Source organism: Pelodiscus sinensis, chromosome 5 (assembly GCF_049634645.1).
Source record: "Pelodiscus sinensis isolate JC-2024 chromosome 5, ASM4963464v1, whole genome shotgun sequence".
NCBI lineage: Eukaryota > Metazoa > Chordata > Testudines > Trionychidae > Pelodiscus > Pelodiscus sinensis.
The window spans coordinates 90,717,878-90,745,181 of record NC_134715.1 but is presented as its reverse complement, the minus strand read 5'-3'; the positions used below and the strand labels follow the sequence as shown (position 1 = coordinate 90,745,181).

General features: G+C 41.9%; 1 protein-coding gene and 1 long non-coding RNA gene across 7 annotated transcripts in view; one reads left to right on the top strand and one right to left on the bottom strand.

Moving 5' to 3' along the window:
* The window catches only part of ATP8A1 (ATPase phospholipid transporting 8A1), a 225,167-nt gene that overhangs the window by 147,104 nt on the left and 50,759 nt on the right, over positions 1 to 27,304 (bottom strand). For all 6 annotated transcript variants that reach the window (XM_006111916.4, XM_075930509.1, XM_006111917.4 and 3 more), the window contains 6 exons: positions 25,923 to 25,992; positions 24,681 to 24,808; positions 13,715 to 13,826; positions 12,699 to 12,864; positions 6,485 to 6,612; positions 2,207 to 2,284 (listed from right to left, as the gene is read on the bottom strand). In XM_006111916.4, coding sequence (XP_006111978.1) covers positions 2,207 to 2,284; positions 6,485 to 6,612; positions 12,699 to 12,864; positions 13,715 to 13,826; positions 24,681 to 24,808; positions 25,923 to 25,992 — 682 coding nt within the window. The remainder of the gene's footprint in view (positions 1 to 2,206; positions 2,285 to 6,484; positions 6,613 to 12,698; positions 12,865 to 13,714; positions 13,827 to 24,680; positions 24,809 to 25,922; positions 25,993 to 27,304) is intronic.
* LOC142829654 (uncharacterized) lies at positions 20,539 to 22,946 on the top strand. Its single transcript, XR_012904312.1, has 3 exons — positions 20,539 to 20,660; positions 21,461 to 21,654; positions 22,823 to 22,946. It is a non-coding gene; the product is annotated as an uncharacterized LOC142829654 (long non-coding RNA).

Genomic DNA, 27,304 nt, shown 5'->3' with positions numbered 1-27,304 from the left:
CACAGGCGCGCCTCTGCCTACCCGGTTGCCTCCTGGACTTATGGGCTGGGGCTTCCCTGGCTCAGCCTCCCCCCCGACTACTGCAGCTGCCTCCTTTCTAGCTATGGTCACCTCCTATGTGGCCCGGCCCTTTAGGGCTGCCTTCATTGCTCGCCCCGGCCCTTCATGACTGCCTCCTAGGCAGCACCGGACTTCAGGCTGTGTAGCCTGGGTTCCTCCTGCCTGAGCCTCCCCAGTGCTGCCCTCCTCCAGGGAGCCTTCTTCTTCCCTGGCTGTCAGATCTTAATTGCTCTCTCCTCCAGAGCAGCAGACAGGTAACTCTCTCTCCTCCCAGGAGCTGTTCTTATAGCCCTCAGCTGGGCTCTCCTCCCTCCAGTTCCTTGGCCCCTTAAAGGGACTGGGCAGGGCAACACCCTGCCACAACGGCATAAAACAGCCTAACGGCAGCACTTGCTCATGCCGTGTGACTTTGGACAATGTTCCTGTGGACCACCAAAAAAGTCACCGTGGACCACCAGTTGAGAACCACAGACCTGAGAGGATGGAAATGGGACAGGGAGTCTTGGGCTCTGGGCAAGAAGCATGGGGTTGGGATAAAAAGCCTGAAGAATGGAGCTGTAGACGCGCAGGGTGAGAAAAATGGGATTGGGACAAAGTACCAGGGGTGGAGAAGAGACAGAATTGGAACAGGAATATGTTTGGAGGGAAGTAACAAAAGCAGTGACTGGGGAACGGGACAGGGGAATGGAAGAAAAGTCTGTGACCTCTAGAGGTACTTTCCTCCAGAGCCAAGAATGAAACCCACAATTTTCTCAGTCTCTTCATCACTCTGCTATCAGCAAATGTCTGTGAAACTGAATGGCAAAGTGGGCCATATACCTGAAGTGTCAACATATTACACCCACCCGTCTGTAATTCTGTTAATTCAGTAGTAGAGCGCTGTGTGGTGGATCCAAAGATTCCCATGAGGATGTATTAACAAGGTGCCTCAGCAAAATGCAATTTCTGATTTTTTTCAGTTTAGTTTTTGAAAAGCTCAGAAATTACACACACAAAAATTATGTTAAATGAACATTATCAAGTTAGCAATGTCAAGTACTCAAATGTATGCATTGTGATACAGTGTTTAATTTAATGATTGCATACTTTTTCCCCCACAGGACTCTGTCTCATTCAATACACAGGATAGCTTGTTGTGAGGATGAATCAGGGTTTTATAGTTGAAAGACAAGGTTGTGTTAGGACTCCTGCTTCATTTGTTGCACAAATTGGAAGATGTATAATGAATGAGGCAGAAAGGAAAAAAAATCTTACGATTAAAGCATTTGAATACTGCTGTGGAGAACTGGATTCTATCCCTGCCCCTGCCACAAAAGTCCCTATGTGATGCTAGTCAAGCCACTTAAACCAAACTTTCCACATGTAGCAATTAACTCATTTTCTAGGTGTCTCATTCATATCTGCAGTTGATGTTTTGGAAGCAGTGCTTTAACACATAAAGTGCTATATACTTAAAAAATCTGAAAAATCAGATTCTAATTGTCTCAAATTGGGAATCCAAAATTAAATATAGTTTAGATCTTAATTTCTCCATGCCTCAGTTTCCCATCTATAAAATGGGGAGAACAACACTCCCTTATGCCACAAGGATGTAGTGAAAAGTCATCAATGCATGTGAAGCACCAACATACCACAGTGATGAATGGGACACCCATTGAACAACAAGGATAAAAAACATTGAATAGCTGTTGATTAAGTAAATAATGTCTATTCTGTCCACTGAATGAAACCAGTTCCTTTGGAAAAAATAGCTATGTGATCATGAAAGTAAAGACTGATCATAATGCATTCTGTAACTGGAGACTAAACTGAAGTCACACTGGAATTTCTTAACGTTTGAATGCATGAGTTAAACTTAATGTTCTAGTAATGTAGCTTTGTGTGTGTGCACGATACAAACATATGTGCATATTTAAAATTGGAGCTAAAATTCCTTGGTCTTAATAAGAAGATATAAATTCATATGAAAACTGTATGTCTAATAATTTAATATAGACTTAAATAATTACTATCCAGAATATATTAAAATCAGGACTGATAACATTTATGAAAGAATAAGGCCACTCTCACATTTTTAATAGTGCAAGTAAAAACAATTGTTCACAAATTCATATGCTGTTAAGTTCCAGTAAGCAATATGGTCTACCTGGCCAAGTTCCTCATTGAGATTGGATGTACGAGCCATGGAGGCAGTATCTGTAGGTTCGTAATGCATGTCTATATCCTAAAGACAGATATAAGTAGTTAAAAGCTAGTTTTCCACATTTTGAAAAGATAAAACACTTAGCTTCTTTATTGTTGTTGTTTATTAGTAATACATAGGCTTGGCAGAATTCAATTTTTTTATAATTTCACTAAATAGTATCTATGTTTAATTTAAATTTTCAATAATGGGAAATTATGGGGACTGCTAAACAATGGGGTTGGGGAATCAGGTAATAATTATTTAATGACACTGCATGTTAAGACTCAAAATGTTAAAGCCTTATAAAATTATATCACAAATTGTCAACATTATATGTCAAATCATAAAAATCTCTAAATAAAACTTGAATAAGTTCAGTTGTGGCATTTTTCTGACTTTGCTTATCTGTAAAATATTATTATACTCATGGAAACATTTTTGTCATCTTGTGTGTATATAGTGAAATTGAAGTTTACTGACATTTAACTAATACTTCCAAGCCTAGATATATTGAACCTGACTATAAATTGTTTATTTTATGTCATATATTTCAACTGAAAAACCTTTATAGGCAATCAGATGAGTACAAAAGGTGCTCTGAAATAGAAATATGTTTTCAGCTTTTAAACTAATTTCATGACTTGACTTATATTTTAGAGACCATTTTCATTCAGATGATTTTAATGATCTGTGTATGAGAAAGTAACCATATCAATATATTGAAAATGGGTACCACTGAAAATAAAGATAAACCATATTAAAGTACCAACTTATCTGCAAAAGCCTTATGATTATGCTAAAGGCATTTTAAAGTTTGTAGTTTCATATTAGACTCAAATAAATTTTAAAGACACAGACTGTTTTTCATGTGTTCCCCTCTTATGGTGTCACCACTGTAACTTAGCCTTCACTCTGCCTTAACTGGAAATTTCCAACCTTAAATCTGTTTGGCTTTCTAATGTATGTGCTTGTCATCAGCTTAACTGTTTTATTTAAATCTTTTAATCCTTTTACCCATTCTCTGTCTTTTTTTTTTTGTCTTTTAGAGTCTAAGGGTACGTCTACAGTGCATGCTTATTTCAGAAAAAGTTATTCCGGAAGATATATCAAAAATAGCTTATTTTAAAATAAAGCGTCCATACTACAGGGAAGCCTCAAAATTAGTCCAAGGCAGGTTCTCCTAATGTGGATGTGCTATCTCAATTTAGAGCCCCAGGAAGCACTGGAGAGAAATTTCTTAGAATGGCCGTGGTAAGGAGCTATTTAGAAATAGCAGTAGAGAAGCATTCATACTGCAGCTATTTTGAAATATCTATTTCGGAAGAGGAGTTATTCCTCGTAGAATGAGGTTTACAGAAGTTGGAATAAGTCGCCCATTATTTTGTTATTATTTTGAAGTAATGTAATTGTTGTGAAGACACTCGCATTGTTATTTTGTAATAACACCAATTATTCCGAAATAACGGTGCAGTGTAGACACGCACTAAGGGTATGTCTACACTACAAAGTTAATTCGAACTAACAGACGTCAGTTCGAATTAACTTTGATAGGCGCTACACTAGCAAACCGCTAGTTCGAACTTAATTTGAACTAGCGGAGCGCTTAATTCGAACTAGGTAAACCTCATTTCATGAGGACTAATGCCTAGTTCGAATTAACTAGTTTGAATTAAGGGCTGTGTAGCCACTTAATTCGAACTAGTGGGAGGCTAGCCCTCCCCAGCTTTTCCTGGTGGCCACTCTGGGCACCACCAGGGAAACTCTTCTGCCCCCCTCCCGGCCCCGGAGCCCTTAAAGGAGCACGGGCTGGCTACGGTGCCCGTGCCAGGTGCAAGCCTGCCAGCACCCAGCCAGCAGACCCTGCACCTGGCACGGCTCGAGCCAGTCACCCGCTGCCACCCAGCCCTCCGCCTCTTTCCGGGACCAGGCTGGTGGTTCCCAGGAGCCTGCCCAGGTCCGCAAGAGGCGGGCGCCCGCCTGGTCTAGTGCAGACTTTGTGGACCTCATCCATGACCTCCGCACTAGGCACAGGAAAGTGGCCGTCTAGGGAAGGATAGCTGCCAGCCTGGCCACCCAGGAGCAGGTGTGCATGAAAATCAAGGTGGTCCAGTGAGACCCCCAACCCTGATCCCTGAGCTTAGAATGGCCATACTGGGTCAGATCAGAGGTCCATCTAGCCCAGTAGCTTGTCTGCCGACAGCGGCCAACACTAGGTACCCTGGAGGGGATGGACCGAAGACAATGACCAAGCCATTTGTCTCGTGCCATCCATCTCCAGCCTTCCACAAACAGAGGCCAGGGACACCATTTCTACCCCCTGGCTAATAGCACTCCATGGACCCAACCTCCATGAATTTATCTCACTTCTCTTTAAACTCTGTTCTAGTTCTAGCCTTCACAGCCTCCTGCAGCAAGGAGCTCCACAGATTGACTATTTGCTTTGTGAAGAAGAACTTTCTGTTATTAGTTTGAAGCTTGCTACCCATTCATTTCATTTGGTGTCCTCTAGTCCTTCTATTATGGGAACTAATGAAGAACTTTTCTTTATGCACCCTCTCCACACCACTCATGCTTTTATAGACCTCTATCATATCCCCCCTCAGTCTCCTCTTTTCTAAGCTGAGAAGTCCCAGTCTCTTTAGCCTATCTTCATATGGGACCTGTTCCCAACCCCTGATCATTTTAGTTGCCCTCCCCTCTCCCAGCCTCTCTCTTCCCCTCTCCCACCTCCTTTTCCCCATCTCCCCGAGTTTTGTTCAATAAAGAGAGTTTCTATTTTTGAACACACGTGTCCTTTATTTTGTACATCAGAAAGGGGGGCTGGGGAGGGTAAGTGGAAGGAGGTGAGCGAGGAATGGGGTACGAGCCCCCGATGGGGAGGACTGGGGTGGCTATGCGGACTCTTCGGGGTGGAAGCTCTCCTGCAGCCCCCCGATCGATCTCCCTCCCCGGATGGCAGCCTGCGGCAAGTGCAGCCGGGCTGATGGCGGAGTGCTGTGATGTGCCGAGTGTGGGCACTCAGGGCACTCCAAGCCAGGACTGCTTTGCTGTCCCTCATCGAGTTAGACAAGCGAGCAGGGAACCCCTGAGAACTGTCTGTCCGGGGTGGGGGTCGGTTCCCTTTAAGCACAGCCCTCGGCTAGCCTGAGACAGCAGCTCCACGCTCTAAGTCCTAATCTGATGCCCTGCCGGCACTGCTTCCGGCCATCCTTAACCCCGGTTCAGGGTCCACTCAATGTGGACATGCTAGTTTGAATTAGCAAAACGCTAATTCGAACTAGTTTTTAGGTCTAGATGCACTAGTTCGAATTAGCTTAATTCGAATTAACTAATTTGAATTAAGTTAGTTCGAATTAGTGCTGTAGTGTAGACATACCCAATGATATTCAAATAGGCAGTGCATTTTGTCTTCTTTTCTTGTTGTACAATGCTTATAACATTTTAGTGCTATCATAAAATGAACCAACAGAAATATAATAGTTGATGAGTTGCTGTTCTTTTTTAATCTTCATGCATATCTCACACACATTTATTTTACACATCACATCTCGCACACAGAGATATTTATTTTTACATATTTGATCAAGGTACAAGATCATACAATTTGGAATAGTGTTTCCACAGCGGGAATTTTTCTATCAGTTGTGGGTACTTAATTTTCAAAACCACTCAAACTAAAGGGGGTTTAATGTAAATAAGAATAAAAGAGCAAAACCCTAAAGCTTGCCTAAAAGATTATTAGAAGGGGGCATAATTGGTCTACGCATATTTGGAGTCAAGCACACAAAGGCAGAGAATTTATTCAGTGTAGTACCAGAATGTATAATCAGAAGGAAGTGGATGAAATTAACAAAGAAAATTTACGCAGAATATCAGAAAAATGTCTTGAAATAGATGTATCTATTAGAACACATAATGGTTTTCCTTTGGGGTCTACTCAAAGCCCTACTGGCAGAACATTTAAAAATTGGAAAGAGAAAAATACTGGAAATATGCTGCAGAAAAAAATCCTGAGTTTCCAAAGAACAGTATCTGATCACATAACATTTCTGGTTTCTATGATACTGTGATTAATATTACATATTTTAAAATGTGGACTTATGTATCAGCAAAAATTAAAGAAAAATGAAGATAAAAAGATTTTTATCTATAGAAATGAACTACCTATCATGATTTACGAACAAGTGGTAATATTTGGTTTTAGAAATAAATGTAAGTCATAATAAGTGTCATATTTACCCAATTTATGAAATATGCCTGGATAAATTTAACAACTTCTAATGTAACCAATAAGCTGATGGGAATGAGATTATTGAAAAGAATGATAAAAGTCAAGAAATTCAGTCCAAAATTGTTAGCTCCACCATCTGTTAAAATAAAAGAAAGCATTTGTAATATTAAACACTCTTTTGATTAGGCAATCAATAGACAACATTTGTTGATTTGTTGACTTTTGTGAAATATACACATGTAAGTTCTTTAGGTATTTTGAGATGTGTTATACCACCTCCCCTATAATATAGGGATTGTGATCACATGCAGTTTTAATTTACTTAACATTTTTTTTCCAAATTTGAAAAAGCAGATTACCTGAATTTTTCCTCTTTAGACATATCCCTATATTTCTGCATGTGCTTTGTAGAGAAGATCAAACCAATTTGAATAAATAAAGAACAACTGAACTTTTACTCTAAATATGGACTTTCTAAATTTGAGAATCTTTTTTAAAGTGAAACTTGTGGGGAGGGAAAAAACACATCCTAACACCTCCTCTACACATCTTACTTCCGATAGTTGAAGGTAAAGCAACAAGATACTATAAGAAATGGTATTGTCATGGTTTTTACAAAAGGCACTAGGGATGTGAACGCATAACTAGTTAACCAGTTAATAGGTAAGAAGTTGTGCAGTAATGGTGGTTCTTCGAGATATGCATCCCTGTTGGTGCTCCACTCTGGGTGCAGGTGTGTTGTCGTGCCGGTGACCAGAGATTTTTCTAGTATTGTCTGTCACGTCGCGGCACCCTCTTGTGCTGTTAGTATCCATTAGGCACGTGTATGGCACATCTCCCTCCATTCCTTCTCTACCCGTGCTAGTAGAGCATGAGGCTCCAAAGCAGGGGAAAGAGAGAGGGTAGTGGAACACCCACGGGGACATACATCTCGAAGAACCACTATTACTGCACAAAGTGAGTAACTCTTTCTTCTTCTTCAAGTAGTCTCCCTGTGGGTGCTCCACTCTGGGTGACTATAAAGCAGTAGTCAGCTCATGGAGGTGGATTTGGAAACCTGTTGTTGTGACAGAGAATAATACTGCTTGTCCGACATCCATGGATGATGCAATAGAAGATGCCAGAGCGTAATGTTGTACAAATGTGTGGTCTGATGACCAAGTGGCTGCATTTGCAAATTTCCTGAAGAGGTACATTTTTGAGCAAAGTGGCTGTAGAGGACATGGCCCTAGTGGAATGGGCAGTGATGGTGCCCGGTGGTTCTTTGTTGTGGATGGTGTAGCATGTGTAGATGCATGAAGAGCTCCACTTGGAGATCCTCTGAGAAGAGACAGCTTGACCTTTAGATCATTCCACAAAGGATAGGAAGAGTCTAGGAGATATCCGCCAGGGTCTCGTAAAATCAATGTAGAATGCGAGCAATTTGTGGACATCGAGGGTGTGCCATGCTGCGTTTGATGGATCAGTGTGTTGCTTGGTGAAAAACGCAGGTAAGTGTATCAGTTCACTGATGTGGAAGGGAGAGGGAACTTTTGGGAGAAATTTGGGGTAGTGTCGAAGTGTCACTCTGTCTTTGGTGAACATTGTATAAGGGAGGTCTGCCATTAGGGCAGCAAGTTCCCTCACTTGTCTACTGGAGGTTATTGCGACCAGAAGTCCTGGGCCATGATGTCACACCACGTCCAGGTATCTCCCCTCTCAGCTGTTGCGTGGCATTTGAGCACGCCGCTCATGTGCTCCCTTGGCCCCACCGTGCCCCGTACATGGCCGGGGCCGGGGAATTTAAAGTGCAGGGCTGCGGTGCCCTCTCACAATCCCCCTCTTCCTCCAGCAGCCGCCAGCCGGCCCTTCGGAGGACAGCCCACTGGAAAATTCCCGGTATCCCGCCAGGCCAGTCTGCCCCTGGTGCCAGTGAAGGGCAGCTCCTGACAGGAGCTTCGTGCCGTCAATGCTAAGGTTCTCATATTGCTCGGTGCAATGGAAGTAGGCAGTGCTGATTGGTCTGGTGGTGGCATATCGGCACAGGGTCTCTTGGGTGCCGATGCCGAGTGAGTTGGCTGCTTCACTGTCTAGCAGTGTTTGTATTGGCTGTTTGGTGCAGCTGGTGCTGCTTGTTTTTGTTTGGGCTACGAGTGTGCCCTCTTATTCAGTGCCGACATCTTGGGCAGTGCCGTGCCCGATGTGCTGGGCCTGTCCACAGTGCTGACCCTCGAGGCAGTCGGTGCCGAGGGTAAGGATTGGGCTAGAGATAGTCTCATTTGTGAGACGGACTTGTTAGAAGAGATAGAGGGACGTGATATATCCTTGCTCTGGCCATCAATTTGGAGCAGTGAGGGCACTTCTGTGTTTGGTGCAATACTCCAAGGCACTTTATACATGCAGAATGCTCATCAGAGACAGGCATAGCATCCTGGCACGCCTCTTGAAGGCAGGGAGATCTCTGCATTAGGTGCAATGAAAAGCGGTGGGCCAACAGAATTTTTTTTTTTGGCTATAGGGTTGGGCTTAAAACTTGGAAATGTGAGGAAACTAAGTGGAATTAACTGGTTTTTTTTTTGTCGTTTCTCTGTAGAACAGCAGGAAGGAAAGAAGCTCTATCTGCTGCCATGGACAGTGGAGAAGGAACTGAGAGAGCTGCGCCATGCATGCACCTAATGTACACCAATGGCACGAGGGGGAGCCATGGCGTGTGCACAGTGGACACTGCTAGAAAAATCTCCAGTTGCCGGCATGAGTACGTACCAGTACCCACAGTGGAGCACCTACAGGGACACTACTTGAAGAACCACCAGTTAAGTTTAATGGTTCTTGCTTACTGGGAAATGGTTAACCATTACCCAGGAGCGGCCCACTGCAGGTAGAGGGCAACTCTCCCCTTCCCCGAAGGCTGCTGCTTCTGGCCCCGTGTGAGGCTGCCAACTCCTAGCCTGCGTGAGCAGGGAGCCAGCAACCCAGAGTGGGACCAGAAGCAGTGGGCTGAAGCAGTCTTTGCCCACAGCATGGGGGCCACTCCCGCCCATCCCTATTTAATCAGTTAACCAGTTAAAATTAACATTTAACGGATTAACTAATTAAATGGGATTTTACATCCCTAAAAGGCACAGATATATGGTTTTACCAGACATCTCATAAATAAGCATGCTTACATGACATATGTGCATACAAAGTCTGGAATAATAGTATGACACAACTGATTAACAGTTTTGCACTACTTTTCCATGTTATCAGTTCCAGTGATTAATTACATCACTAGTGATTAGACAAATTAAGTTTTTAAATTATTTTTTTCCGGAAGAGTTTTTAGGGATACCTGACAATTTTACTCACCCATTTATAATCATGCTCATCACTAAGTCAGAGCTCCACAGTTTCTCTTTGAAATAAAAACAATTAGTAATCTGTCTTTAACAGATGATGATACCTGTAGCACAGGTAGCACAGCAGAGACAAGGCTGCGGAGTGCAGAACACAAACCAACCTGAAAATAGTTGTTACATACTCTGCACAGTTCAGCTAAGCCCCTGTTGCCATTGCTCATGGTAGCTATGCCACTCTAAACTTGCAGTAGCTTTCATCAAGCAAGGAAATCATGCCCCTAATTCACAATGCACAGTATCTTAACAGAACTTAGAACCACCATCTTTCTCTGAAGCAGCTGATACATTTACTATGCCGGCAGCAAGATGAATATAAAATAACTCAAACCTATTCAGAAATGAAGAAAAACTCTTCCTAGCCAGTTATGTTGCAGTACAGTTGTCATGTACTGAAAATTCATAGGATCATCAAAAGTAGAGGAAGAAACAGCGAGCAGAAGAATCAAAAGAAGTATAAGGTGATGGCACAGACCCCATAATCTCTGTTCTTCCTCCTTTTCAATTCTTGGCAAATTCTCAAGAGAGTATCCCATTAATAAACTAGATATTCTGGCATACATGCAGCCTGATTTAATGAAGCTAGTTAACACTGGTCCTCCAATTGACAAGGAAGTACTTTTGCCGTTATATATATATCCCAGATTCTGTAATTTCCACTCCAATTCATCTGATAAAATAGGTAGCAGGACGAGGGTGACCGGAGAGCCCTCGCCAGGGAACCCCAAGCTGAAGTGGGGCTGGCCCACGTGGGCATCCCTGGCCGGGGAACCCACGGAATCCCACCAGCAGTGAGGCAGCCCTAGCAGCGGGGTAGGATAGCCGGGTGGCCCCAGCTGGGAACTCTAGGAAACACTTTGCGGAACTGGGGCCAGCAGCAGCCAAGCGGTCCCCATGGGGAACCCCAGGAGACCCTGGGACAGTGGGCAGGCAGCAAAGTGGGGAGACCTGCACCAGCATCAACAGGACCAGCAATAGGTCAAGGAGCCTCAAAGACAAGAAATCTGGGGGCAGCCAGCAAGGGAGCACTGACCTCCCCTGGTCCAGCAAATTCCCTAGTCCAAAGCAGCTTAAGTCTCAAGGGTGCTGGACCAGGGAGGTCCAACCCGTACAGTTCCAACAGCCAAAGAAGCAGTCACGAATCAGGAGACTCAGCCAGAAGTAACAGTAACCAAAGGGAAGACCTTATTCACCATTCCAGGATGTTTTGTGAGTAGATAAGATTCACAGATGTGAGATCCAGAATCATGATTCATGGATCTTCTAGATAGCATACTGATCTTGTAACTGGTCTTTCAAGCCAATGAAAAGACTATTTTGAGCAGCTGTCAAAAATGCCCATACTAGGGAATGAATAACAGGCCTTTGAGCTAGAAATGTAAATGGTTAACTGGTAAATTGGTAAGCCCCACTCTTAACGGGTGAGGCTTACTGGTTCTGGTTCACTGGCAGGAGCTGCTTCTGACCTGCAGGGCCCATAGCAGCCCCTGTCCATGACAGGCCCAGCCCGGGCGCCATGCTGCAGGTTACACGCTGGCTCCCCGGGAGCAGGAGGCTGACATAATTTATATATAAGCTTTGTTCTGCAGAGCCCGCAGCACATGTAACCATGTCACCGCTAGGATTTTTAGCAGTTGCTCAGTTACATTTTTAAACAACTTTTTACATTCCTACTTTGAACACTGGCTCAATGCTTGCTTGCTCAATTAAAATATACCTCATTTTAAACCAACAAAGTCTTTACTGATCAGAACAAGGGCCGCTGGATTCAGATTACTTTCTGTAATATGAAGGCATGAGTTCCTGGATTTAGAGAACTGCTTATGTACATCTTGGCTTAAAAACATTTTGAACAGTTCTCCTCTCATCCTTCAGTACAATGGCAAAGGGAATCAAGGTTTTCCATAACCCCAGATGGCTTCTTGCTGAGTCAAATCAAAATTTAAGAGCTTAGCTTCAATTTACTTTCCTACAGTTTCTTTATTGACAAAGACAAACTTTAAGCTCTATACTTTGATTTCAGATCCACGGTCTGGTGCTTCAAAAGAAGAGGGGGGAAGAGGTGGGTGTCATCTGGGTAGGATGAACTGAAGTTTTGCTGCCTCTTTACCCTGGTTTCCATGCTGCGGTCAGCAATGCTAGATGATTACTAAAGGAGAGTCTGAAGCACATTTGACTGAGTATCTGCTCGCCATAATACATCACAAGGGCTTCCTTTAGATCTAGTTCCTTTGTTAAAGTCAGCTACTCTGACTCTTGCTCATGGAACTGAAGGCTCAAGACTGTCATGCCTGCTGCTAGGCCAGCTGTCCATTGAAATGTGTCATAGGGTTTCCTATAGATTTATCTCTTTCCTGCCTCCTCTAAAAGCAGCCTGTTAAAGATCATGCTTCCTACAAGCAGCTGAAGGCTGAGATATAATCAGACCCTCATACAGAAGGGTATAATGCAGCATAAACTGACAACTTTATGTACTGGGGAAAGGGCACAAATAAAGTAAAAGTTAAGGGCCTGGAAGAGGTCAGAATGGGGGAGAGGAGGCTGAAAGGAAAGTTGTTCCTTAATAGACCCTTAAAAGATGGTGGAGGTATAAATACCAACTTCCCTTCCCGGGGTGATTTCAACACTCACTGAACTTAGCAAGAGGCTTAAATGGTCCAGAAACACTGTACATCAGCTTCGATATCTTTTTAGGTAATACATATGGTAAATGAAAATTGATAATGTTATAAAAATCAATATGTAAATACAAAAGATGAATCTTTTACTGCCCCATTTTTTAATTAAGGAACTTATGCAAGTATGATTTGGACAACAAAATATTTGATAGAATTATTTTAATGCTTACAGTTCAGATTGAGATACCAGTCCCTTTGGGCATGCTTCCGATTCCATATAGCTGAACCAATAGAACAGATTAAAGACATGGCAATAAGAATGCAGAACAAAATTAATATCTGAATATTTGTTATTCGTTCCACATTAGAGAGTTTAAGAGGTGGGCTTGTTGAATTCTGTGAAATACAAGAAAATTGTAAATAAGTATGAAATGTGGTACATGAGTAGTTTTCTACTGTTTTCAAACTATCTTGTTGTGTCTCTTTCTACACATTCTATATATCTGATCATGTCAGCATAGATTTCATAATATGTATCCTGAGCATTATGTCTGATCTTACAGAAAAATCATAACAGCAGCTAGTAGCAAAATACAACATCCCAAAAAATCATCTCAGTACAGAATAAACTTGTTTACAGACATTAAAGTTGAATCAATCCATTTCAAATCACTGACCTTTGCAAATTAGAAAATGAATAAATGTAATAAAAACAAGGATAATATATCACTAAACAAAATGTATTCATTTATTTTCACAACTACAAATCACTTGTGATATTTGAAATACCAGAAAAAAGTCATAGCATTTTGGGATTTTGACATTTTCCTCTCCCCCAACTTTCAAATGAATTAATTTCACACTGTTTCTAAAAGGATTCTTCCTTCTATGCTATGAGGAAGACACATAATAAGACAGTTTAGCAAGCAGTCCTAAAATCAAACAATGGTTATCAAGCAAACGACAGTGATCCAGATTGGTAAAATCACCATTTCAATATGAATTTTAAAGGAACAGGACGTGCCTGTCACTGAAAACTCGATCTAACTCACAAAAAACAGCTTTGTTACAAATAGACTATATTTTAAATGTTTTCTTGAAGCCAATATTAAAATAGATCTTTGGTCTCTTTAACTTAAAATATTGTAAAGACACAAAGAGTAAAGATGGCTTCTGTTTAACAAGAACTGTATCAAAACTTAACAAAATAGAGAATTTATAAAATATGCATTTTTAAATGACAAACCTGCATGAGTTTTGTATCATGTCCAGTATAGACAACTATTCCATGAACCCACTGAGTATTTCTTAGTTGAGCTCCTCGTAGTAGAATTTGGTCAGGTCCCAGTGGAACAGTACTGGAAGAAAGCATTTTATACTTTTTCAGTATAAAATAATTTATCACCTGTTAAGCATCTCAGATTGAGTGCTGAAAAACTTAGGGATTCACAAAATCACCATTATTTCTTAAAAATCTTGGCTACGTCACTAAATACAAGACTATTAAATGGGCATTTTGAAAATAACACTTAATATTAGAAATTTTCCTTTATTTTGTATAATAGCATGAGAAATATCTTCAGAGAGTCATATGTATTTATAAACTGAAATTCATCCATTCTTAAGAGGGGTAGCCATGTTAGTCTGTTTCAGCAAAAACAATGAGAAGTCCTATGATACTTTAAAAATTAACAAATTTATTTGGGCATAAGCTTCTGTGGGCTGGAGTCCACTTATTCAAATGCATAAAATGGGACACTTCAATTTGGCAGGAATATATACACATAGAAAGATTGGAGTGTTACATTACTGTGGGGAAGATCAATGCTAACAAGGCCAAGTCAAGTGGATGTGGCCCACTTCGAACAGTTGATGAGGTGAGAATACCAAAAGAGGGGGAAATTACTTTCTGTAGTGAGCTAACCACTCCCATTTTCTATTCAGACCCAGTCTGATGGTGTCAAATTTGCATATGAATTCCAGCTCTGCAGTTTCATACTGAAGTCTGATTCTGACATTTTTTTCTCAAGTATGGCAATTTTCAATTCTGTTAGTGAGTGTCCAGAAAGGATGAAGTGTTCTCCTACTTGTTCCTGATTGTTATTGTTCTTGATATCTGATCTGTGTCATTTATTCTTTTGGGTAGAAACAATTCGGTTTGGCCAATGTATAGATCAGAGGGGCATTTATGTGGCCAGGTCCAATGATGGTGTCACTTGGGTAGATATGTGGACACAACCAACTATGCACCACACAACACAAAATAATAATCCAGAAACCATTCCCTACAACAAATCCCATTTCCAGCTCTGTCCACATAGATACACAAATGACAGCAATGCCGCTCTGCCATGTAGTTTCCAAATTAATTCTTAAATGACTCTAATAATGTTATTTGAACTATCACATTAGGATATTTCAAATACAGCATATCAAACAAACATATATCCTTTATACACATGATCCTCTATTTAAAATGTATAGTAATCTGATTTTTTTTAAGTTGTATGTTCTTTACTTTCAGATTGCAAAACAAATTGATAATATTTGTATCGGTTAATGTATGTACTTCAGTTAAATAGTATTCTTCATAAAGCAGCATTATGAAAATATACATATTTTTTATTTTCTCTTGCTAATTTTCTGCTCTCATTTCTAGAAAACTGATGCAATGAAGCCTGTTTTATTCCATTCCCTTTACACAGTAGCAGTCTAAATGTTTCCAGCATCCTTAGAGGATGTTGTCCATGTTCATGATTTTTGGGTCCAGATTACAAAAGGAGGAAATCTATCCACACTTTCCTTTGCATATTGCTTCACTTTGCATCTAAGCTCTTCCAAGCAGTCTTGCCCAAGGCCTAATCTCTACGCAAGACATGAAGGCCTAGGAGCTGCAAGTGAGAATGAATCAATGACAATTTTTCCAAAAAATTCCTAGATTCTTCAATCTATTTCCACTAGCAATGCCTTCACAAAAATGAAGGGCTTGACTAAACTATGAAAATATGTTTCTGCCAGATCTACCAATGTTAGCAGAGCAGCTGAAGAGACAAGCTGTGATGGAAGTCAGAGCCTCTATCTTGAATCCTATCTTCTTCATTAATTAGTTAAGCCTTAAGAGACTTAAACCTACATGGACTCTTCCTCATCTTTTTTCTTACTATGAAGACTATGGAACAGAATCCTAATCACTTTCTATAAACAGATTCTATCAGGCCCACCAACAAGGGGGAAAAGAATGCAGTTGCCCTGGGGCCCAGCAATTCAAAAGGACTTGGGACTCCTGGCTGCCACCTCTGCTACTGCCTCACCTCCTCTGAATCACCACAGGAGGACCAGAGCGCTGCTCCACATAGCTCTGGGTGTGGGGTGGAGGCACGGTGCAGGCAGCTTTGAGGGCTGACTGCCCTGATCCCATCCCTTCTGCCCAAGGCCCGACCCCTTCCAAGGGGCGCAGAACCAGCCCCCTGCCACACCTTGTCCCAGGTCCTGCGGTGGCCATTGGCCCTGCTGGATTCTATTGCTTCCAGCTACAGGAGGTGCAAGATATCCAGCAGGATGATTTTATGTTTCTCATCATTTTTCAAGGTTGAAGAGCATATAAAGAAAAGATGTGGGGGAGCTTAGAACACCAGAGGATATCTGTGATACTTGAATGCAATAAGATGAAATGTGGAATATCTTGCCTCTGAGATCTATTTCTGGACAGAGGCAGTCACTGTTGCAATCATACTGCTTGGACTGGAAGACAGATAGATTTGGAATTATTCCCTGAGATGAGTTTTCTCAATTGTTTCAGATCTTGGTATTATCTATAGAATAATGGAAGACCATTCTCTCTCTCTCTTATACTTTTGTTTTGCATATGAATGAAGGAAACTTCAGCTTTTGTACAATGATTTGTCCTTCTTAGACTTGGACTGAAGAGCAAAGACTTTGATTTGTATGCATTAAAGATTACTTCACTCTGAACAAGAAGAATTTGCTTTGAATAGTTACCTATTGTTGAGATGTTAAACCAGGTTTGGGGCTTGAAAACTAAATTAGTAGCCGGAGATCTTACTGACAGCCTCATGAGGTCTATGAATTCATCCATTGTAACTGTAGTAGCTAAAGATATTTTCTTTACTATTGTATTGAATTTGTCCTATTTCTGGGGATTAAGATTTGGTTACTGGAACAGGATACGGTAGCTCTGGCAAAGCACATTGCTTCCAATAGGGCTATCAAGTAGCTGAAGAATCTCTGAAGTCACTTCTAACTGGCACTTCTACCTTCCTGTCTAGAAGATTATTTAGGATGAAATTGTGTCTTTGTCAAGGTTGAAACTGCTAGGTTCTATGATCCTGTAGATTTTCAGGGCTTGGTTGACCAACCCTTTTCCTTTTATCAAGCATTTCCTAACCCCAACTAATGATCTTAAAAGGAGATATGAAGGGGAATGGTAAAGTTGTTTTAGGTTTCGTTATCAGGCATTTGCTTGTGATTTTAACCCACTCATCCTATTTTTCTGGCCAGATTTTAACAGTGGCCCCTATCTTCCCCCTCATGGTTTCAAAAATGTCTGGGGGAAGAAATCTTTAGAAGAGGCTAGAAGGTCTGCTCCTAAAGCTAGATTTTATTATACAAAGCCAAGAGCTCCTCAATTCTTTGAGGGAAGAACCAAAGATCATGGAAGAAGTTACTTACCTTCATTCAGTAACAATGGTTCTTCGAGATGAGTCCCCGTGGGTGCTCCATTCATGGTGTCTGGCTCGTCCTGGCACCACGGCTCGGAGACTTGCATAGCCGTGCTCTCCTGGTCCGCGCATGTGCAAACAGCGGCTCGCACTGTTCGCGCCTTTCATCTGTTGCGCGCGGTCCGGCCCCGCTCAGTTCCTCTCAGCCACCCAAGCATCTGTAATGATAAAGAGTCAAATTCCGGAGTGGGGAGGAGGGCGGGGCATGGAGCACCCACGGGGACACATCTCGAAGAACCATCGTTACTGCACGAAGGTGAGTAACTTCTTCTTCTTCCTCTTCTTAGAGTGGTCCCTGTGGGTGCTCCACTCATGGTGACTTCGGAGCAGTACCCAAGAGAGAAATGCACTTTGGAATTAAGGTTTATTAACAGGAGGGAGTACTGCCATTGCCACCAAGGAGTCTGAAGTCAAATGATGCAGTATTGCATAATGTCTCATGAAAGTCTCATTGGAGGACCACGTTGCCAATTGGCAAATGTCCCAAAATGGTAGTCCTCTTAAAAAAGCTGTAGATGTGGCCACTGCTCTCGTGGAGTGTGCTTTAGATTAAGCTGGGAGTGGTTTATTACATAGAGAATAACATGTAGTAATGCATGTCACTATTAAGTTCGCAATGTGTTGGGGGACAATGATTGCCCCTTGGAAGGAGCCACCAGTGTAACCATAAGGTGGTCCGTTCTGCGGAAATCTTGCATTCTGTCCATATAGAAAGCTAGAGTCTTGCGTATATCAAGGGTATGCAGCGTTGCCTCACGTGGTGAGGTATGCGGTTTGGGGCAGAAACAGGGAAGCAGAATGGGCTCGTTGATATGAAAGTCCGAGCATACTTTGGGAAGGAACGCTGGGTGAGATCTTAACATGACCGAGTCCTTTGTAAATATGGTATAAGGCGATGATGACATGAGGGCCGCCAGTTCACTTACTCTACGTGCTGAAGTCAAGGCTAGTAAAAAGAGAGATTTAATTGTTAGCAGGTGTAGTGAGGTTGCAGCCAATGGTTCAAATGGGGGATGTGTCAACGTATCTAGCACCAAACTGAGATTCCATGAAGGCAGTGGAGGCCTCCGTGGTGGGTTAAGATTCATAAGTCCCCTCAGAAACCATTTTGTCATGGGGTGAGAAAAAAAGGAAAACCCATCCATCGCAGCGAAAGGCAGTAATTGCTGCTAAATGTATTCATAAGGAGGCTCCAGATAGACCCCTTTGAAGCTATACTAGACCCCTGTTATTAGTATATAGTCGAGAATCTTATGTATCCATGAAGTATGGGGGTCGATATTTTCAGTGCACCAAGACTGAAATCTAGTCCACTTAGTAGAATATGTGGCCTGTGTAGAGTCCTTTCTGCTGGACATTAGTACATGTTTGACTCAATCGGAGCAGAGGTTCTCAAATGCTGTGAACCACTTAGCATCCGAGCGGTCAAATGCAGGATTTCGGGTCTCGGGTGCCATAGAGAGCCATTGCATTGAGTTAGTAGATTCGAGGCAACAGGAAGATGGCATGGTGTTTTGATCGACAGCTGGTGAAGCATCAAATACCATGGTTGGCGAGCCCAAGCTGTAGCTATGAGGGTCACACAAGCCACGTCCATGTTGATTTTTTCTATGAACATGGGTACAAGGACAACTGGCAGGAAGGAATAAAGTAAAGATGCTCCCCAATGAAGGATAAAGGCATCTCCCAAGGAGTGACGACCTATTCCTGCTCTGGAACAATATTTTGGACACTTCACACTGTCTTGTGTTGCAAACAGGTCTATTGATAGAAAGCCCCAACGGCGGAAAATCCGGTACAGAATGTCGGTTCGGATCTCCCATTCGTGATTGTGGGGAAACTGCCTGCTTAGTGAATCTGCAATGAGGTTGTTGACTCCAGGTAAGTACAACACTATGAGGAACGTGTTGTTGCAGATATACCAGTTCCACAACTGAATCACTTCTGTGCAAAGAGATCGAGAACAGGCTCTGCCTTGTCTGTTGATGTAATACATGGTTGCAACATTGTCTGTGAGCACTCTGATTGTTGTGCCCCTTATGTGCAATTTGAAATGCTTGCATACACAAAATACTGCCCATAGCTCAAGTATATTGATGCGCAGGAACATTTCTGCCTTGGACTACCTGCCCTGAACTGTTAGATTGTCCGTGTGGGAGCCCCATCCCATAAGGGAGGCATCGGTGGTTATTTGTTTTGATGGTTGGGGGCAGTGAAAAGGGACACCCTGCAAGAGATTTTCTGGTTTGGTCCACCATTGGAGGGACCCCCGACGTGTGGTGGTAACACTTCCAACTTGTGGATGCTGTGTTTCACCAGAGTGTAGACAGAGGCTAGCCAATGCTGGAGACATCGGAAATGTAACCTTGCGTGTCAAACGATGAGAGTGGTAGCTGCCATGTGGCCCATCAACTATAAGCAGGTGCGTACTAGCATCATTGAAGGATGTGTGATGATGTCTACTAGGTCCTGGATTGACTGGAAACGTTCTACTGGTAAGTATGCACGAGCTGCCTTTGCATCTAGATGCGCTCCTATGAAAATCAAGTTCTGAGTCGGTTTCAGTGACGATTTTTGTATGTTTATAATGAGACTGAGAGAATTGAATGTTCGGGTTGTTATTTTCACCGACTCGCATGTCTCTGCATAAGTACAACCCCTGAGGAGGCAATCATCCAGATAGGGAAAGATCGTTACAGCTGCTTTGCGTAGGTGGGCTGCTACCACTGCTAAGGTCTTGGAGAATACCCTGAGAGCACATGCCATCCTGAATGGAAGTACTTTTACTGGAAATGTTCATCTGCTACTATAAACCGAAGAAATCGGCTGTGTGCCACATGCATTGCAATGTGGAAGTAAGCATCCTGTAATTCGAGGACTGCGAACCAATCTCCCTCGTTCAGTGTTGGTATAATTGTAGCTAGGGTGACCATTTTGAAGTGTTGTTTCCGGAGGTATCGGTTTAGATTTCGTAGGTCCAAGATGGGTCTCCATCCTCCATTCTTCTTTGGAGTGAGGAAATATTGAGAAAAGAACTCTTTTCCTTGGAATTCCTTGGGCACTCTCTCTATTGCTTCAATGGTGAGCATGCGATGGACCTCTTTTTCAACCGATTCTCGTGAGATGGGTCCCTGAAAAGGGATGGGATGAGTGGGGTGGTTGGGGGAATTGAAATGAAGGGGATGGTGAGACCAGAAGCTACAATTTCCAACACCCATTTGTCCGTGGTGATAGTAGACCAATGGTGGTAATACGGCCTTAGACAATGTTGAAAAAGGAGTGAGATAGAGCTTTGTTCGCATCCTCGACTAAACCTTCAAATTGTTGTTTTGTAGATGGCTGGTTAGAGGTACGGGCAGGCTGCTGTTGCCTCTGCTGAGGACACTGCCGGAATCGTTGATGTTCCAGGGTGCGAGGCTGTTGCCTATGGAAGGAGAAATCATATCGTCTTTGGTAAGTATAATAGTGCTTTTGCCTGAAGGGGAGTGTATACATCCCTAGTGTGCGAAGTATAGTTCGAGAATCCTTCCCTGAGTGCAAGACCTCATCCATTTTGCTAGCGAAGAATTTATGCTTGTCAAAGGGCAAGTCCTCAACCTTATTCTGGAGTTCTTTTGGGACTACCACTGATGATAGCCATGAAGATCTCATTGCCACCCCTGTAGCGGTGGCTCGTGCGTCAGTGTCCACCACATTCATGACGATTTGTAATGTGGCTCTACATGAAGCATATCCCTCTTGCACTATGGATTTGAGCAATGAATTTTGAGTCAGGGAGATGCTGTAGAAGGTCTGCTAATTTTGAATAATTATCAAAATTATGATTGGAAAGGAGAGCAGAATAGTTGGCAATACACAGTAGTAATGTGGCTGAAGAGTAAACTTTTCTTCCAGAGATATCTAACTTATCTTTTTCTTCTTCTGGGTATTTCTGTATTGTGGTACTTTCTATCTATGCTGTACCGTGTCGACCACCAATGAGTTAGGCTGGAAGTGATTAAACAAAAAATCCAAGCCCTTGGAAGGACAAAATACTTTCTATCCACTTTTTTACTCCATGGTGGAGCGGATGCTGGAGTTTCCCATATTTCCTCCGCAACCTGCATGATCGCCTCATTGATGTGAAGTGCGATTCTACTCTGGTGCTGTGGGCGTAGGTTCTTCAAAAGACGGTGTTGTTTCATTTGAATGTCTCCTAATTGTACCTCCTGGCTATCTGCAATGCATTTGAGGAGATCCTGAAATTGTTTCAGGTCATCTGGCGGAGAGACGTTGTCTGGAATCACTGCCTCAACTGGAGAGGATGATGAGTGGTCAGTTGGTGATGTGCCCTGCTGAGGGTCCTCTGGATCGGAGAGTTGTCCCTCTTCTGACTCCGACTGCTCCAGTTGAATCGTTGGGCTCTTTGGAGGAGGAAGCAGTGAATGTTCATGTTGAGGCTCTGGAGGTAAGGGTTGAGAATCGGGAAATGAACAGCAACATGTGTGTCTCCTGTAGTATCGGGAGGTCCGATCATGATAAGGAGGGTCATAATACGTCCTATGGTAATGACCTTAGTGTCGTTCTGAGTGTGTTGGGGATGAGTGCCAAGAAGATAACATACTACTAAGTCTTATATAGTAATGACACCTTGGTGACCGGATAGGCGATCGTGAATAATGCAGTGAATGCTGTGGAGATGGGAACTATGACAGAGAGAGTCTCCTCTCTCTATATCTTGGTTTCCTATAGCAGGAGTAATGATCGGGGACACTGCGTGCCCGATTGTGGTGCCGGTGACATAACTGTGGGGAAGAGGATGGCCCTGGAGGGAAAGTTGGGGAAGGAGAAACGAGCCCTGGATGCATAGTCGTATGTGCTAGGGCTTCTTTTGGTGCCGCCATGATATTCCCCTGCAGCGGTGCAAGGGAATGCAGTGCCGAGCGTGCCTGCCCCGGCGCTGGCGAGGTTGTGGTCTACAGTTTAAATGTTGCCGGTGCCGGTGGCGTCAGTGCCGCAGCCATCTAGACTGTTCCTGCTGCCAGTGCCGATGCACCTGGTGCCGCTGATCCGGCTGCCCCGTGTTGGTTTCCACGGTGCCGATGCCAATTGCGCTCTCAGTGGCGATTTTTTTCCGTTGGAGGCCGGAGTCCGCTGAGACCCTGCAGCAGTTGTCCCTGACACGCCCAGACCATCTTTCAAGCCCCGTCCAGTGCTAAAAGCCGCTGGGAGAAATCGGGTTAGAGATGGCTTAGACTTTTTTGGGGCAGATGCCTCAATGGCAGTAGTACTGCGCTTGTGCCCAGAAGGGATAGGCAAATCAGCAGACTGTAATGCCTTATCCATCAGAAGCATTTTTAACCGTCTTTTACAGTCTTTACGGGCTCTGGCTGTCAGCTTACAACAATGCTGACACCTTTGCGGTACATGTGCTTCTCCTAAGCACTGTATGCATGCCTCATGCCTGTCTGACACTGGCATGGGCTCCCGGCAGAGCATACATTTCTTAAAACCTGGGGAACCAGGCATTTCTGACAGAGGGTTATTTCTCATTGAGGAAATATATTTTTAAAGAACTATGAACAATAATACAGCTAAGACTAATTGTAACTGGGTATGCTATTAACTATTTACAGATTAAACCTAAGGAGAAACTCTGAGAAAGAGATGGAGCTCCGTCCACGACCGAGGGCGGTTGGAAGGAACTGAGTGGAGCTGGACCAGACGAAACAGATGAAAGGCGCGAACGGTGCGAGCCACTGCTCATGCATGCACAGTCTGGTGGAGCACAGATATGCAAGTCTCCAAGCTGCAGTGCCGGGACGAGCCCGACACCATGAATGGAGCATCCATGGGGACCATTCGAAGAAGAATTTGAAGATTTTCTGAAGTGCTTTTTTCCTTCTTCTACCTTTTTTTGCAGGGTCACCCAAGTTAGGTCACTGGTCTCTTTTCTGTTGTTCCTTTTTAGCTCTTACCCCATTAGGCAATGGCATATCACACCATCTGATACATAAGTGGAAGGGAAATGTAAGGAAACATCCCCAAAGATCCTAGATCTTAGGACCGTAAAAAAGAAAGGGAGAAAATATGCCATGTACCTTTCAAGTGTTTCAAATACTCCCTTTTTTGAAAGTAAGATGTATCTCCCTTTATAGACCAGCTTGAAGACCATTTTGACTTACCCCTGACAAATTTTTGACTGGCACAGTATTTTGGTATATCCCAAGAATGGAAGAAGGCTGACTTGCACTTATGGAAGTGTCTTCAGTGGTGTACTTCTGGTTAAAAGAGGATTCAGGGGTCTTAACAAGTCATCAGTCTCAGAGCCTAATCCTGAGGCATAGCAAGGGTCCAAAGACTAGAGTTATTATGGTACAGCTTCACTTCAGAGGCTATTGAGAGGATTTCCTTATCAGTTGGAGCACCTCTTAGTGCCAGCCCTTGCCTTCTACTATGGTGGGAGAACAAACAGAAAGAAGGAACACAGCAGGATATCCCATTAAGGGACTAGAGTCCTTGAATTTTCTTTTTTCTAATGGAGAGGAGAAAATGAGGGAAAACATTTTGATTACTGATGCCCTAAAATCAGCGTTAAAAGATGAGATTATAACTGATAATGTGAAAATATCAAACTGTCACTCCAGTTGTCCTATGAGGAATCACTAAAGCAAAAGGGGCACTACTAAGCCCTTAAAGCTGGTGGACAAGTCTGACCTACTTCCAGGCTTGCATTATGCCAGACATGAAAAGTCACAATGCAAATATCTGAGGGTATGTCTACACTACCCTCCTAGTTCGAACTAGGAGGGTAATGTAGGCATACCGCACTTGCAAATGAAGCCCGGGATTTGAATTTCCCGGGCTTCATTTGCATAAAGATCTTTGGATCATTTAGCCCTTTGGAGAGCTGCGTCAACGACCAAAGAGTTTGGCTGCGGGTGAGTAAAAAGGAATTCACATCTTTAAATGGCTACCTTATGAGAAATAATCAGAAATTAGGCAGACATACAGACACAAATCTCTTGAGCACAATTTTACTTAATGTGTTTTTGTCAAATTAAACAAGATACACAAGGGATTTGGTCCATTCTAGACACAAGCTGAGAGACCTTTTTATGTCCAACTTCGAAAAGAGAGACTCCCCAAGTAAAACATGAAGGAATGGAAGACATTAGTAGGATGAGTGATTCAGATAAATTTCAAATACATCATTTTGGAATGAATTTATAATTAGCTTTGCCTATATTTATATTAATTATTATATGAAAGTCAATTACTATATGATCTAAAGTTCCTGGAATCACAAATATAACTTTTCACATTAGAATTTTAGCTGAAAATGAAGTTATGTTAGCTGAGGACAGACTTAGCTATTTGTTCCACAATCCAAGAGCCTTAATAATAATTATATATATATATAGAGAGAGAGAGAGAGAGAAAGAGACAGAGAGAGAGAGAGAGAGAGTAAGTTTTTCTCAGATGTTTACTTACCCATGCCCATCTAGTCTGATATTTCCAACAAAATCATATAGATGTCGATTTGGGCTTTCACATTCAATTCTGCCCAAAAGTCTCATCAAACTGTCAATGTCTTTTATATCTGATGTCAATGGCAAGCCCTATAAATAAAGTTTGTTGTAACATTATATTATAAAATTACTTTACAATAAACAAAATATAAAATAGTAAATTAACCTATATATTATACAATAGATTGCGTCTGGCACTGCACATATTGCAAAAGCAGGGAAGGGAGTTTCAATGTTGGCGTCCATAGAGATGTCAGCAGAATGGTATCAGGTAGCATAGGTACAGATCTTGCCCAGTAATACAGTAGCACAAACTTCTTGAAAAAGATGGGGATGAAAGACAGAGTCATAACTCAAAACATCCATCCTCACTAGACAGTGGAAATAGGTTCTTTGTAAAGGCCAAAGAAGGTGGCATCTCTTTAGCTAAAAGTTTTTTTCCTCCTGAAAGATGTGGAAGAAGTGGTTTAAGGAAGAAGAGGACTCTCAGAAGAGCTAACCAACCAAGGAAACAGGACCATCGACGGAGCCATGTAGATGAGTGTACTTGAAAAAAGGAAATGAAGCGGCAATTTAAATAATCCCCGCTTCATTTACATCAAAATGCCTGCTGCGCTGTGCCGATCAGCTGTTTGGCGGCACAGCGTGGTAGTCTGGATGCTCCGCGGTCGACAAGGGAAGCCCTTGTCGACCACCCCATTATGCATCGTGGAATGAGGTTTACCAGGGCGGTCGACAAGGGAAGCCTCTTGAAAGGGAATCCTCTGAACTGTCATTCATGTTAAAATTCGACACTTTCCAAAAAGGACTGAACAAACATTTGAACTATTTCACCCATTACCAAGATAGTTTCCCCAATTATCACCTCTAATACCATTAACTCACAAACATCCCACTCTCCCCACCTCTAATATCATCAATTCACAGACACTTACCTTCCTTCCTTTCCCCCCTCCCCCCTGCATCCGCCTCCTGTTCTGCAATGTGATTTGTCCTTTTCATATGTGTTCATTTTTTAAATTGTATCCTTTGGTATATATGGTTGTGACTACTTTCTTCCACTATTTGATCTGAGGAAGTGGGTCTGGCCCACGAAAGCTCATCATCTAATAAACCATCTTGTTAGTCTTATACATGGAAAGGTACACAATAAAATATTTACAATAGCTGTAAGTAATATATTGAAATATATATACATTCTTACCTGTCGTATTTTTAGGTTTGTTTCACCGTCTAAATTTGATGTTTCAATGTAGCACATGGCTTGTGGCTCACTTATTTAAAAAAAAAATAAAGCAATTATCTTAAATAGACAACAATATAAAATATACTGACATGTAAAAGCTTTCTGTAATCTTTTAACATATAATTAAAAAAAAATCCTCCAGATAAAAATCTGCTAGTAACAAATATTTCTGCAAAATTATTAAGTCATTCACATTTTCAGAAAATCTGCCAATAATTCTTTATCAAATCTATTCATAAAGAAACGTGCATATATAATTGGAGTTTTCTGAGAAAGCTACCTGTTCAAGATTCACATGTGCTCACAAATTTACATTTAACAGCTGATCAGAATATTCCAGATATTTCAAGTTCATTTGCAAATGGTTTCTTACTATATGTCTTTTTAATAGACATGCAAAACTGATATAAAACTACCATATAGCTTCCAAAGATGTCTTACTTCTTTTTTATGTAAGTCCTGTTCTCAAGGAATGAGATTATAAATTTGAGCTCGTGCAAGATATTGCATCTGGAGTCATGCATTTATTCAGACACACACTAATAAGTGGTTCATATTATATTACCCCATCATGTATTGCCATCACACTATATATCCTATGACAACAGACTTAGGCTCTTAAATATTAGCTAAAAAAATAATATTTTTTATTCTTAACAAGACCTTTTCAGATACATTATTCCCATTTTACAAATAGGAAAATTGAAGTACAGAAACATCAAGTGACTTGCCTAAGGTCACATGGCGAGTAAGTAGCAGAGCCAGGAATGATGGTTCAAGATTTCTGAAATGTTCTACTCAGCTGTCAGTTCCTGGACAGGAACACAGAATCAGTAATTTAGATCTGTGGCAGAAATTTCACTTTGTTTTTGTAAGGGCCCAAAAACTTATTAAAAATACTGGATGTAAATAAATGGGCATTTAATCTCTACAGTGATTTACAATTGTTTAGATTTTAACAGAAAATGCTTTTATTCTCCTTTTTATAGAATTAAATTGGAATGTCAATATTATAATTAAATAAATAAATATAGAAAGTTTAAAAGCATAGTTTCAGTCAATGATGAATAACAGAAAATGTATTTTATTTGGAAGCAAATATACTGAATTTTTAAATTTGTATTGATGACTTCTTCATATTCTGACCATATGCTAGCAGTAAAATCTGACGTTAAATTATCATAAACCTTATATTTTAAGATTGAAAAATACAGCTCTTTTTTGGGGGCAACTTTTCTAAGAATGCAAATGACAGACTTCGAATTAGACTATTTTTGTATGGCTGATTCAATAAATGAAGGAGTCAAATTCTAGCATTTTTCATTAGTTTAACAGTCAAA